General features: G+C 56.8%; 5 protein-coding genes across 5 annotated transcripts; 4 read left to right on the top strand and 1 right to left on the bottom strand.

Moving 5' to 3' along the window:
• Positions 1-581: 581 nt before the first annotated feature.
• On the bottom strand, positions 582-2,021 carry BKCO1_5300051 (polysaccharide export protein; the record flags this gene model as incomplete). The annotated part of the gene is made up of 3 exons (XM_020277160.1): positions 582-1,328; positions 1,421-1,897; positions 1,959-2,021. 3 exons carry the CDS (start codon positions 2,019-2,021, stop codon positions 582-584), a joined length of 1,287 nt encoding a protein of 428 aa, XP_020127237.1.
• Positions 2,022-2,328: 307 nt separating this feature from the next.
• Positions 2,329-4,748, top strand: BKCO1_5300050 (uncharacterized protein; the record flags this gene model as incomplete). The annotated part of the gene is made up of 2 exons (XM_020277159.1): positions 2,329-2,444; positions 2,510-4,748. 2 exons carry the CDS (start codon positions 2,329-2,331, stop codon positions 4,746-4,748), a joined length of 2,355 nt encoding a protein of 784 aa, XP_020127236.1.
• A 742-nt stretch (positions 4,749-5,490) lies between these two features.
• BKCO1_5300049 (salicylate hydroxylase) lies at positions 5,491-6,154 on the top strand (the record flags this gene model as incomplete). Its single annotated transcript, XM_020277157.1, has 2 exons — positions 5,491-5,531; positions 5,587-6,154. 2 exons carry the CDS (start codon positions 5,491-5,493, stop codon positions 6,152-6,154), a joined length of 609 nt encoding a protein of 202 aa, XP_020127310.1.
• Positions 6,155-6,657: 503 nt separating this feature from the next.
• BKCO1_5300048 (amino acid permease) lies at positions 6,658-8,832 on the top strand (the record flags this gene model as incomplete). The annotated part of the gene is made up of 8 exons (XM_020277156.1): positions 6,658-6,823; positions 6,881-6,951; positions 7,008-7,135; positions 7,194-7,381; positions 7,438-7,620; positions 7,770-8,033; positions 8,121-8,536; positions 8,599-8,832. The coding sequence occupies 8 exons, from the start codon at positions 6,658-6,660 to the stop codon at positions 8,830-8,832; spliced, it is 1,650 nt and encodes a 549-aa protein (XP_020127311.1).
• Positions 8,833-10,869: 2,037 nt separating this feature from the next.
• Positions 10,870-12,272, top strand: BKCO1_5300047 (uncharacterized protein; the record flags this gene model as incomplete). Its single annotated transcript, XM_020277155.1, has 6 exons — positions 10,870-11,022; positions 11,080-11,261; positions 11,313-11,427; positions 11,480-11,579; positions 11,645-11,862; positions 11,922-12,272. The coding sequence occupies 6 exons, from the start codon at positions 10,870-10,872 to the stop codon at positions 12,270-12,272; spliced, it is 1,119 nt and encodes a 372-aa protein (XP_020127285.1).
• Positions 12,273-13,089: the final 817 nt, after the last annotated feature.

Genomic DNA, 13,089 nt, shown 5'->3' with positions numbered 1-13,089 from the left:
CTGCCTGGCGCCCCTCACACTTCGAGGACTATTGCGACATGGTCTGTCTGGTGTCCGGGAGTTTGTTGGATACGGTCACGTAGTAGAGCGCTTTTCACTACCATCAGCTTGAAGTTTTCTGCTTTACGACGTAGGCAATTTGGGTAGGTGAAGTTGCTACATACTGACTGCCTACGTCATATGAAACGGCTTCTCGGAACCGTGGCGCACAAAGCTAGCCTAGGGGCTGAGTTGCGTTGAGGCTGCTGACGTCACTGTTGGTCGCAGGCAGCCGCGTAGCATCGTGCGTGTGGACTCAAGGCTCGAGGTATGATGGCGAAGAGGACATGATTCAGAGAGAGAGAAAGATGGAAGGGAGAAACAAGTAGGCAAGGGGATTGCCCATGGTATATGAAGTAGGACGAAAGAAGAAGTGGGCTGCTACTTCTCCGGGTAGATCGGCACGAACGGCAATCTCGGCAGGTTGCCTTGGTGTCCTAATCTTCAGCCGCAAGGACGACCACCAGCGATTCTTTCATATCGGCTTCACGGGAAGATATCCATTAACGGACCACCAGACCTCGAGTCCCGCAACGTGCACATCACAAATGCCTCCACCCATTCTCAACCACCACCTGCATCTCATTGACCAAACAATGCTCCCCTCCCACTCCCACTCCCGCCTCTCCCCCTCCCCACCCCTCCACCCTCCGCCTCACCACCCACCCCTCCCCCGAACCCCGCACCCTCCCCCAAACCCCCCAAACCCGGCTCCGCCACACCCCCCGCACCCGCGCCCCCATCCCCGGCCACATCGCCTCTCCCCCGCCCGGATTCACCGCCTCGTACGCCTCCCTCCCGTACCCCACCCGCACGTGCGGATTCAGCCACACCCCGCGCCCCGGCGTCAGCGGGTTGTCCGCGTGGATCAGACAGCACTCGGACCCCTCGAGGTGGCGGCTGGCGAGCGCGTCGGGGATGCCTCGGAACCGCAGCGGTGCGCCATCACCATCATCACCACCTTCACCATCGGAGGAGGTGACGGCAGTGGCGGCAGTCGTGGTAGTCGTGATGGTGGTGGTAGTAGTAGTAGAGTAAAACGGCCCCGCGTCCATGACGACCATGCCGTTCCAGCACGACTTGACGGGGACGCCGGCGCGGCCGGCGACGACGCCGCCGCGCGAGCCCGCGGAGAGGAAGTACGGCCACGTCGGGGTGAGGGGCTTGTGGCCGCCGGCGTCGCGCAGCGCGAAGGTGTCGTAGAAGCGGGGTGGGTGGGAGAAGTCGAGGCTGCAGGCGGCGGCGTAGTGGCCGTTGTTGGTGGAGAGGAGGGTGAGGACGTCGGTGGTCTGTGGTGATGGGTTGGTGAGATGGTGAGATGGTGGTTTTGGGTGAGAGGGGTGGATGGGTGGATGGGTGGATGGGAGATCATGTCACGGACCGTGAAGACGACGTCGTTTAGCCAGAGGACTTTTGTGAATGGCTTCGCGTCGTCGGTCGTGTGCATCGCCTCCATGACCCGGTTCCGCAAATTGGCTAGGTACGGTATGCGCCGCAGCTCTTGCCTGCCCCGCGGCGTCCATATCCACCCCGGTTTACTACTGCCTGGCTTCGGCTCGCGCTCTAGCTCGTCCTTGTGTGTCGTTGGGTCGAGGATGATGGACCGTGGCACTTGCATCGCTTCCAGCTTCGCGTCCAGCTCCCTCAGCGCGGCTTTGCTCCCGTCCCAGCTCCCGCTCTCAAGAATGGAGACGAAGACGTTGGAGGGACCGAGGTGCTGCACTAGGTCGATGAGAGCGGCGTTCCAGTGGGATCTGAGAATCGCTTCATTGTTCCAGTGTATGCTGGCTATGAAGATCCTTTCGTGGCTGGACAAGGGAAGCGAATCTGTCGTCACCCGACGCGGTGATTCGAGAGCCTTCAAGGCGATGTAGGAAGTATCCAATAGCAGGAGGAAGGCGACGCAGGCTATGACGTACCGCTTCAACGATCGCCGCGGCCCGCGAAGCGAAGGGAATGCATGGGTCGGCTCGGATTCTCATGACATATCATATCCCAATCCGGTCTAATTGGCTACGTGCTCCGCGGACAGCTACAAACTGTGCAAGAGGATTCTGAGGCGCACGCCGCAAAATCTGAATTCCAGTTATGGGCACTGCTACTGTTGCACAGCGGAGGGGTTGACCACTTTGCGAACAGAGGGAGACCGACCAAAGCTGATAATCAATGTCCTTCGACCCGAAGGGCCAAGTATATAGCCTTACCATCATCTACCCCATTTGGCCTTAGCCCCCCCCCATAAGTCTCTCCCCCGTGGACTGATTCTATTCTGGTTCCCATTGCGAATCCATGGAGTCCATCCCGCTCTCGGAGCCGCAGCAACACCATGGTAGAGAGCGTTTCTCGCCTGTCCCTCTACCGAACGGGCTAGACTTTGCAAGCCTGCAAGGCTACAACTCCTCTACGTACGCACTAGAACTGTGCAATGTCCCGTCCTGCATGGAGGCAGCCTAATTTGTGTCAATTTCAGGTCCGGTTTTGCTGGCAGGTCTCTCTCCTCGACCGATGCAGAGCCACTCGTGGGCGTAGCATCTTCGCAGCGGACTTCGGAATCGAAGATCAAGACGGCGTTGAAGACGCTCAAGCTCAAGGCCTTCTATTCGCTCTATCTCCGTTTGCGAGGCATTCATCCACAGGAAGAGCGGAAAGTTGCATTACACAACCATCGCGGCTACGCTTTCCTCGGCAGCATGATCCACTTCCTCCCGGTCGGTGCATCCCTGGCGCTGGTTTCCATCAACCTCCGGGAAATATACGTTGGGAGCGAGCTGATCGGGACATCAGGCCAAGATGGTCAGAAGCTGGCAGCGCTCCAGTTCGCAGCGAAGCTTCATGAATTGCTCATGATATCGTCTTTGACAGCCGTCGTCCTCACCTATATTCGAAGGAACATCCTCTACGGAGACGGCCTGCCTTTTGGAGCTCTCTTTGCCGGACAGCAGTTCCGAGCTCTGAGCTTCTTCTGGTCTACGGAATTCTGGGCCACCATTCGGCAACGGGTACTCCGTAACAAGGTCCGGTACAAAATATTCATAGCCTTGTTAGTCGTCGCCACTCTTCTCGGTGTCTCGGTCGGGCCTTCGACCGCACAACTCATGCGTCCGCAACTTGACGCCTGGCCTGCTGGAGGAACCACTTTCTGGTTGAATGCCACCCATGAAACCGTCTTTCCGACTACACTGGAGGCATCAGAGAAGCTCGATCACTGTCTTGTTGACACTGGAGATGTCTCTTGTCCCCATGGAGGGTGGCAAATCATTGACAGAACCTATTGCTCCTACTTTCCCACCTTAACCCCCGCAGGGGCTCTGCCCCAATTTCTCTTGATGGACAGTGCTCGGTCCCAACGCTTCATGTGGCCAGGAACCCGCAAGGGATACTCGGACAAGATCTACCCCCTCTATGGATACGCCTATACCAGAGCGACCATGCCCATGTCATCCATCGCTGACACTGCAGCCGAGATTGGGAGATTGTGGGCCATTGCCGCCAAGAATGTGCAGAAAACAAAAAGGTTTTGGAGCCGCAAGGATGCCAAATACTCCATCGATGCTACACAGCCAGCGGTGGCGACCGTCTGCCAGATCCAAAGCGTCTCAGGTCAGACCATATCACCATATGGGTATGTGAGGTTCCCAAACTTGACGAGCATGTGGTATCCCGACGGTCCGCACAACGTGATGACGGGCCGGGCGAGCTTCATGCTCATTGACATCAATGACGACGATCTGGTATCCACCGTCCTGGGCCGCCTTAATTCGACAAAAGAGCCCAACATCTTATGGCTGGATGCGATTGAGGGGCTTGGCAGTACCTTGAATGCTGTCGCAATCTTTCCAGACACGGCCTTCACCAACACCAGTCAAATATTCTCATGTAGCTTTGACACCCGATACTTTCCAGCCACGACAAGCTCCTTGAGGAGTCAATTGAAAATATCCGGCCCCGACGACACCCACGATTACCTCCTTCAAGGAATGATCAAATCGAAATACCCGTTGATTACCATCTCAACTGGCTGGGCCCAGTACCTCAACCCAACCATCAACAATGAGGGATGGACAGCTTTCGCACAAGTGGCCAAGACGACAGGCTTGTGGAACACGTCGACCGCGCCAGATCAGGATTTCGTGGAAGTAATCGTTGAAGCCATCCTCACCACAATGACACTGAACGGAATAGCTCGCACCGACTACAACATCTCAATAGCTGGCAGAGCGAAAGGTAGCAACGTTTCCACTCCAGAGGATCTACCAGATGCCTTTCTCAGCGAGCTGCTACCACGCAAGTACTTGGGCGCTGGTGGCAATGCCTACGAGCTCACCGACGACGAACTGAGGAATGCGGCACCGTTCGTGTTACGCGTCTTTGCCACCGGATATGCCTATACATATCGCAGTACAACCCAGATCGCAGCCGTGGTCGTCCTCCTCCTGTACTGCATCTTGGCGATTTTCCATTTCTGCTACACGCTCAAGACTGGGGAACAGTCCAATGCGTGGGATACAACACCCGAGCTGGTGGCGTTGGCAATGAACTCGGCTCGCACGCAGAAGCTGAACAATACTGGCGCCGGAATCGATACCAGTAATGTGTTCAAAGAGATGGTGAGGGTTGAGGTCAAGGAGGGTGACCGCTTAGAGTTCGTGTTTGAGGATACCAAAGAAACGACGAGTGATGCCTTTTACAAGAATAATTATTACGCGTAGACGTTTCTTTATGGTGAAAATGGATATATAAAGACCGTCAAAGTAGCGATTGGCGTGTTTGCGGATGCTCTCTTTTGCTTTTATATAGTAACTATCCTAAATTGAGGGTGCTCTTGTCTGCTGCTTCCACACAAAACACCACGTGTATGTAACCTACCAGGCACGCAAACGCGTGTGGGTAATCGAATCAGGTATCCCGACGTTGATGCTGGTTCATACACCCCTTCTGCATGAGGAGGTGAAACAGATATTGAGACATGGATATATTTAAACTGTAGAAATGCATCCGGATATTTGATCCCGTTACCGATGTAGGTTGGTCAGTTTCTTTCTACGCCCACTGTGGCATCATGCCGTCAACCGTTGTCCGCGGAACCGACACGACACACTCAAGTGGGATGGCATGGAGTGGAGTGCAATTTTTCGTCCAGGTATTAGGAGCACGGTACGAAGAGGTCCGAAGTGAGATCCAGGGAGCATTCCGCCGTCTTAACATTCCCACCGCTCGACCGGAGTATTTTCGTGGCTTATCCACTCCGCTTTTCTCTCCACGTTCGATGGCCACTCTTATCCGATTCGCATTCAGCCGGCTATCGTTGGCCCGGTAATCAGATCATATACCACATCGATACTTCGACACCCAGAAAGTTACAACCAAACACTGCCGTCCCATCGCCTCAATAATGGCATTTCAGAAGCAAAAGACGCCGTCATCGGCGGAGGGCTCGGGGGCCTGGCTTCCATGAACTCGGCCCTGCACTCCGGACTTGCAAACGAGCACCTGTACGAAGCTGCGCCCGACTTCACCGAAGTCGCGGGCGCCGGCGTCAAACATCAGCCGGAACGCGAACCTCGTGCTGGACGAGCTGAGCCTCAAAGTCGACATGCTGCACGAGTCCTCGCGCGACCCGCCCAGTCTACATGGAATACCGCCAGTACTGCCGCACCGGCGAGCACCTGGGGCCTGCAAATTGACGAGTGCGGCGCGCCTCGCACGTGCGTTCCTGTTCCAGATCCACCGCGCCCATCTTCCGCACGTCCTGCGCCAGCGCGTCGACCCCGACCACCTGGTCTCCACGGAGAAGAAGCTGTGCGGCATTGAGCGGGACGGCACAGGCGGCGGCTACAAGCTGGAATTTCAAGACGGCACCGCGACCGCCGCCGACATTGGTCGTCCGTCGGGTGCGACGGCATCGAGATGCTTGCGTCTTGGCCATCCAACGACCTTGATGCGGCGCTGCGATTCTTTCAAGACTTGCCGCAAGCCCCGCACGGACAGGATCACGGCGCAGACGAGCTACGGGACCGGGAAGATGGCGAGCGCGGACATGGCCGAAGATGAATGGACGACGACATTCGATCCGGACGTGCTGCGCGAGCGGATGAAGTGGGTCGTGGAGTATTAGCTGCCACACGTCTTCGTCTAGTTGAAAGATTAGTCGGGCATGATGGGTCAAACCTTGTAGCGGCCGTGGTTCTCGCATGTGTCGCTAATTCGTAGCACCGAGCTGCCGTTTTTGTTCCATCTGGCTCGAGAAAGGGTGCAGGCGCAACCCTCAACTGGCCACTCTCAGTGCTAGCGAGGGGAAGAAGGAGAGGCTGCTTGCTTCAGAAATGATGTTCTCGTCGCACCCCGGCACGTTGGAGATAAGACACCACGCAACCTGCCGGAAGTGGGGCGCTCGTCCTGTTTTCCCGTTATCAAGGCAGCTATCAGTGGCTTTTATCCAGATCACGGAACGTGGAAAAGCCGCGTGGCATGGATGCTACGCTGCGTCGAAGTACCAAGTACATAGCCTGCAGTGCAACGCTGCACCAGAAGTGGGGAGCTGGAACGCCGGTTGTTTTTATCTTCCACAGAACCCACCCCGGCACTCTCCCCCATCACATCCTCCGCATTGCCCAGAAAATGGCAGGCCCAGAAGAGAAAGAGCCAAAGACCGCCGAAGGCGAGATTCAGCAGGACGCGCCCACCCCGCCTTACGATGTCGCGTCGGGAGAGGTCGTCGACGCCAAGCAGCCCCGGCAGCTGTCGAGATCGCTACAGGGACGCCACATGCAGATGATAGCTATTGGTAGGTGGTAGGCTCTGCGGCCCGTGAAAAGAAAGGCTCCTCTGACGGTTCATGCAGGCGGATCCATCGGCGCCGGTCTTTTCGTTGGCACCGGCAGTGCGCTCCGCACCGGCGGTCCTGCATCGGTCGTACGTACCTGCACTCTCAGGCAGCATCCACGGCGCAAACGGCTGACCACGTGCAGCTCATCGGCTTCATGACAATTGGTGTGATGATGCTGTGCACTGTTCAAGCATTGGGCGAATTGGCCATCATCTACCCGGTTAACGGTGCGTTTTATGAGTACGGCATCCGCTTCGTCGATCCAGCGTGGTACGTGGGACAAGTCTTTTTGTTATGAGAAATCCACGTGCTGATGTCGAGCTTAAAGGGGCGTCTCGATGGGGTGGCAGTACTCGGTGGGTTGGATGCTCACGCTTCCGTTCGAAATCACCGCTGCCGGCATCACGATTGAGTACTGGAAGAGCCGAGAAGAAGTCAATCCCGGCGTCTGGTGCGCCGTGTTTCTGGCCGCTCTGATCATCATTCAGATTTTTGGAGTGCGTGGATACGGTGAAGGCATGTCTTCCCCTCCACTCGAGGCTGTGAGTCGGTGCTGACTTGGTCCGCTGCAGTCGAGTTTGTGCTCGCCATCATCAAGATCGTGGCATGTATAGGCTTTATCATCCTCGGCGTCGTCATCGATTGCGGCGGCGTTCCCACTGATGACCGTGGATACATTGGAGCTCGCTATTGGCATGATCCCGGCGCGTTCCGCAACGGATTCAAAGGATTTTGCTCAGTCTTTGTCACAGCTGGTGAGTAGCTGTCGCGGTGGCATGCGGGCCTGTCGAACCCAAATCATGGCTGCTATCCGTCCTTGTTAATCCACTTACCGAGCCCCATCACTTATATTCCTGTAGCAGAGGAGCGTGTTTTCTATTATCATCTACTAACCTTTGTATAGCATTCGCATTCGGCGGAACGGAAATGGTCGGCCTCGCGGCGGCGGAAGCCGCCAACCCGCGGCGATCACTACCCAAGGCTACAAAGCAGGCATTCTGGCGCATCTTCCTGTTTTACGTTGTCAACATCTTTATCGTGGGTCTAATCGTCCCATCGGACAGCGATGTGCTGCTCGGGGCCAGTGGGGCGAATACGAAAGCATCGCCATTCGTCTTGGCCGTCCAGATGGCTGGAATCAAAGTCCTCCCTCACATCATCAACGCGGGTATGTTCCCTGATTGCTCATGGTGACGTCAAGCACGAGCCGTCGGTTCCGCTCAGTCACGTGGAGCTGTGCTGACTGCGGCTGCAGTGATTACCGTGGCCGTGATATCGGTGGCTAACAGCTGCACCTACGGATCCACACGTGTCCTCCAGGCCATGGCGTCGAGCGGGTATGCCCCGTCGTGCTTCGCCAAGATCGACAGCATGGGGCGTCCGATATGGTGTGTTGTGGCTCAAGTGGCATTCGGCTTTCTATCCTTCATCACGGTAGGAGCAGACTCCGACACGGTCTTCACCTGGATCCTGGCCATCACCGGTCTGTCTGGACAATTCGCCTACGCCACCATCATGCTCTCCCACATCAACTTCCGCAGAGCCTGGAAGATGCAAGGGCGAGGTGTTGATCAAATCCCGTGGCGTTCACCGTTTGGGATCGCGGGTAGCTACGTCGGACTCGTTCTCGTGATTCTTTCTTTGGTGGCCACCTTCTACGTTGCTCTTTTTGTGAGCGCTCCCCTTCTCGAGGCCATGTCCGTCACAGACCATGCTGACCGTGATGTACGCAGCCCATCGGGTCACCTCCCAGCGTCGAGGCCTTCTTCGAGAGCTATATGGCGGCCCCAATCACGATATGCCTCTTCATCATTTTTCAAGTCTACTCGAAGAGGTGGACGGTCGGCGTCAACTTGCGTGAAGTCGATCTCGACAAAGGAAGGAGGTTCGAAGAGGAGCTCGATCCTGAAATCTTGGTCGAGGCCGGTCGACCGGTGTGGAAGCGTGTTTTGAACTTTCTTTTCTAGCGGATGCCTGAAACCCGTCAAAGGTGCTGCTAATCCTATCCGCGATTCATGGACGGGCGGGGAAGCCGAGTGGGGGGTTTCCCCGTCCTTCCGTACCCGTTCGGCCCTTTCCTTCTGGAATAATGTCTCTTTCGTTGGGCCAATGGAACCGTGCGGCAGCCGAGCGGATGCCCTGTAGCATCACAGCCACGAGGTACTAAAGTGCGAGCCCCGTCCCGCCCGCGCCATGCCTTTGGGCCGGAGAGAAATTCGCTCGCGTGTTTTTCCACGGCGGATGCTTGGTGTATACGGTAAGCTTACCGTGAATGGGCGTGATAAGCTCCGGGGTGCCGTATAGGTTTACGGATATGCCGCAGTGGCGATCATTCCCGATTTGGAAATAACCACGATGGCCGCGATCGCGGTTGACGGGGAAGCCGGGAGCTATATCTTGCTTTTTTTTTTCGATTGGCGTCCTTGGACCAAACAGACCTGGTTGCTGGGCCGGGAGAGCAGGGTGGCTGCATTTTCGGTTTGATAGAACGACAGGGACATTTTTGCTTGCAGGGCTCATCCCACGAGTTGCACCACCCCGTATTGAGAATGCTGCAGTCTTCGGATATCAAGAATCCGATGAAGAGATTCGGGTCCACCGCACGGCACCAAGCTCGTGAGCCAAGCTCGCGAGCCAAGCTCTGCTGCGTTGAGATCCTGATGGTTCCCCGTGCAGTAGTGCCAGGGGTTTCATGCAGCCTCTACCAAAAGCCTCATGTCCGCGAACGGCCTAGGCACATGGCAAGCTTTTTGGGGCACGGAATGGCCTGCTTCGTGCAGTCGGCTGATGGTGGCAATCGCCCCGTTGGGCCCGGCCGCTGGTGTGGGTGTGGCTGATGGGTTAGGTCTGTCGGTCCCAACCTCTCTTTGCCGGCATATCGGCAAGCGTCCACTGGTGAAAGGCTGCCGAAGTTGGAGGTAGGTACTGTGCGCTCCCCTCAGCGTCAGCTATGGATCCTCGAGGAAGGGATGCAATTTCACTTGTTGTCGCTGGAACGGAGGCTGATGACGGCTGGAAATCTGACACGGACGTGACTCCGCGGTGCGCAACCTGGCACGGAAGCGTCTCCGAGCTGGACGGAAGAGAGGCGTGTCTTGCTTCCGCTCTTTAGCCGAATGCCTAGCGGATCAATGGATGGCGTTCGAACGGCAGCCTATACGTTGCGTTACTCGACCTATATACTCCTCGTCTCGGGGCTCCCTGCTGTCCTGCTCTGACTCGGGCCAGAACGTCGGCCTCCGCGAACGGCAGTGATTGCTTCAACGAGGAGAGCGGGGCCAATTGGATGGCCACCCGCAAAATAAGGTTCGATGGTGCGTCGGGCTAGTCCTCCCCGCCCGTGGGACGGGCTACGTCGTCGATCTTTCCACATCCTCCACCTCCGTCGTAATCGAACGTGCCACTCGCTAGCCTCCCCGAGTCTCCTTCAGCACACGGCGGAGCTTCTGGCCTAATATGATAGGACCCAGGAACTGTCGAGCAGATAAGCCCCGCGCCCCCCTCTCCCGCCGGAATCCGGCTCCCGGCCTTCTACCACGTTTTGCCACGCACGAGATGGCTTTTCAGTTTTCACATCCTCCCTCTGTATAGTAGATCTAGATCGTCTCCACTACTCCGTACCGCCGCAACGCCGAACGGATTCACCGACGGGGCTGACGTGGGCGGCGTCGAGCCCCTCGCTCTGCACACTATTGTGGGGATCGATGGGCGCAGGTCCATCACGGCGTTGCAGCGCTCGTGGTTGGCGGCAATAATCGCGGGTCCGCATGGCAGCATGCCGCATGTGGTTCGCGCTTGGCCACATGGGCGCAAGGACGGCACGTGTGGCGTCGTCCCTCACGCACTAAGCCAGCCACACGCGGGTCAAGCCTTCATGTGCCTGGCCAAGGCTCTTTTATCGAAGATGGCTCCATGGATCAGATCTTATTAAAACCATCCGGGCGGCCCGGGGCTCCATCCACCTCTCCTGTATCCGGCTGCCGAACCTGGTCGCATCTCGAATCATGTACGAAATCGGCTTCAACGACGTGCCCTGGTTCCCGAACCGTGGAGTGCAGGTGGGCTTCACGGTCGGGTACCTGGTGGCCATGCCGCTGATCAGCCTGATGCTCTTCTCGCGCTTCCCGCTCATCAAGACCTTTCACGAAATCACCAGTGTACGCTACCACCATGTTCCCTGGCCCTGAACTGGCGGCTGACTTGCACACCTCCAGTGGACACTGCAATACACCCGGGTAACCATCCTGATCGCGCTGAGCGCAAGCTGGTGCTACATCTTCGTTGGCGGGCTCCTCAATCTCGGCGTCGGGCTCAGCCAGAGCCTCCGCGAGTGCTCGACCGGACTTTTCCTCTGCACATGGTTCTACACCACGACAAAGCTGGGGATATACCTCTTGTACGGCTTGTCCGCCACTCGCCTCGATGATTGCTGATGGTTTTTCGACAGTCTTATGGAGCGTGCCTTTGTGGTGCGCGGCGGCGGGGTCCGGTTGCAGTCATGGCATTACCGCTTCAACTTCTTCCTCATGGGCTGCTGGCTTTGTGTCTTTATCCTGCTCGAGGTATGCGTCGCACCTCTCTTGTACCCCACTCGCGCGCTGATTTCTCCTGCAGACTGGCCGAATCTACGCGCTCCGCACGGATGGTGTTTGCACTTTCGGGTGGGAATGGTGGGCGCTCATCCCCCTCATGTCTCTGGATGTCTTCGTCAACAGTGAGTCGTCGTCCCCTTTGACTACCACTCCGCTCCGGCTACTTACCGACCGACCAACGCAACAGTCTACCTCGTCGCCATGTTCGTCATCCCGCTCTTTCGCAACCAATTCCTCAACCGCAAGCTACGTCGGCTGGCGATCAAGTCGCTCTGGACGTCCGTCGGCTCCGTCCTGGCCACCATGGTCAACCTTGTCATGCTCATCATGATCGAAGCGCCGGGATGGCTCTGCCTCGGATCTTGCAGCATCGACATCTTCGCCAACGCGGTGCTGCTTTTCTACGTAAGCCCGGTGTTCCTTTCCGTCTCAGTCTCTTCGGACGCTTACTCTCACACGCGCAGATGACCATGACGCAAAAATCAGATGACAAAGAAGCAAAGGCAGCATGGACGCTCAACGGCTTCCACCAAGTGTCGCTGCCGGCCTCGTCGTCGCGCGTGTCGTCGTCGCGAGGCACGGGACAGGAGTCGAAGGAGCAGTGGCCGTCGGTTTCCAACATCGAAGCGCAGAACGAACTCATCGAGTACGAGCTCCGGGCGCACATGGCGGCGGACCTGACGGCGGACCACAACACAACCGTCATCGAGGCGGTGCAGGTGCCGCGAGAGGCGAGTATTGCCGACAACAACAGCGACCAAGGAATCCTGCCACACTCGGGCATACGCGTAACCCGCACCGTCGGATTTCAGTGATTTTTTTTTTCTTTTCTCAGGCGATGCGACGCACGAGGCTTGCTGATTACATTACCGTTTATGCGTATATATCAGGTCTGTGTTCTGTCCCTCTGGCGCCGAGCATGCTGCAAAGCATCTAGAAATGCCTTTTTTGAAGTTCACACCTCATCGTCCCTCAAGTCATCATGTACCATTTCCAGCGGTTTTTTCCTACCTTGTAATCGTACCTGTAACCATGGCGGAGCTTGGCGGCCGAGTCGATCTTCGTTCGCTCGAGGCACAGAAGCGGCTAGGCGACACCTCCCTCCCCCCTTTTTTTTTTGTGGGATCTATTTCGATACTCAACTACCTATGGTGCAGCTCGGCATTGCGACTGGCGTTTCCATACTCGTGTGTTTCATCTAGATTTTTTTTCTTTTCCATTTCTCCGGATTTCCATGTTCAAGTGGTGCGTTGGCCAAGGTATGGTCGGTCGGACGTTGCGGGATCGTGCGTCAGTTACGACGGGTACGAGGTTTGTTAGGCATTAGCTATGGGTTGTCTACACGGCGAAAACAGCACTAGTGGAGGCAGTACCTGCAAATGGAAGTCAACTAGAGGCACCCCCATGCCATATCTTGATTTGTTTCTTTCCGACTTCCGTAAGGGGATGATGGGATGATGGCTTACAGCTGGCAGTCTTCGGGGTTGCTGCCCCTTTGAAATCGACCCGGCCTGTCGGAGGCAGCACGTATAATCGAGTCCAAGCGAACAGTAGGACCTACTAAAGTAGTAATGGTAGCACCCCACAAGAGTTTCCGATGTCGGGTCGGGGATTCCGGGCTTCCCGCCTTTT

This window comes from Diplodia corticola (assembly GCF_001883845.1).
Source record: "Diplodia corticola strain CBS 112549 chromosome Unknown scaffold53, whole genome shotgun sequence".
In the NCBI taxonomy this organism is placed as follows: Eukaryota; Fungi; Ascomycota; class Dothideomycetes; order Botryosphaeriales; family Botryosphaeriaceae; genus Diplodia; species Diplodia corticola.
The sequence above is the reverse complement of the archived record's forward strand: the minus strand, read 5'-3'. Positions and strand labels throughout refer to the sequence as shown.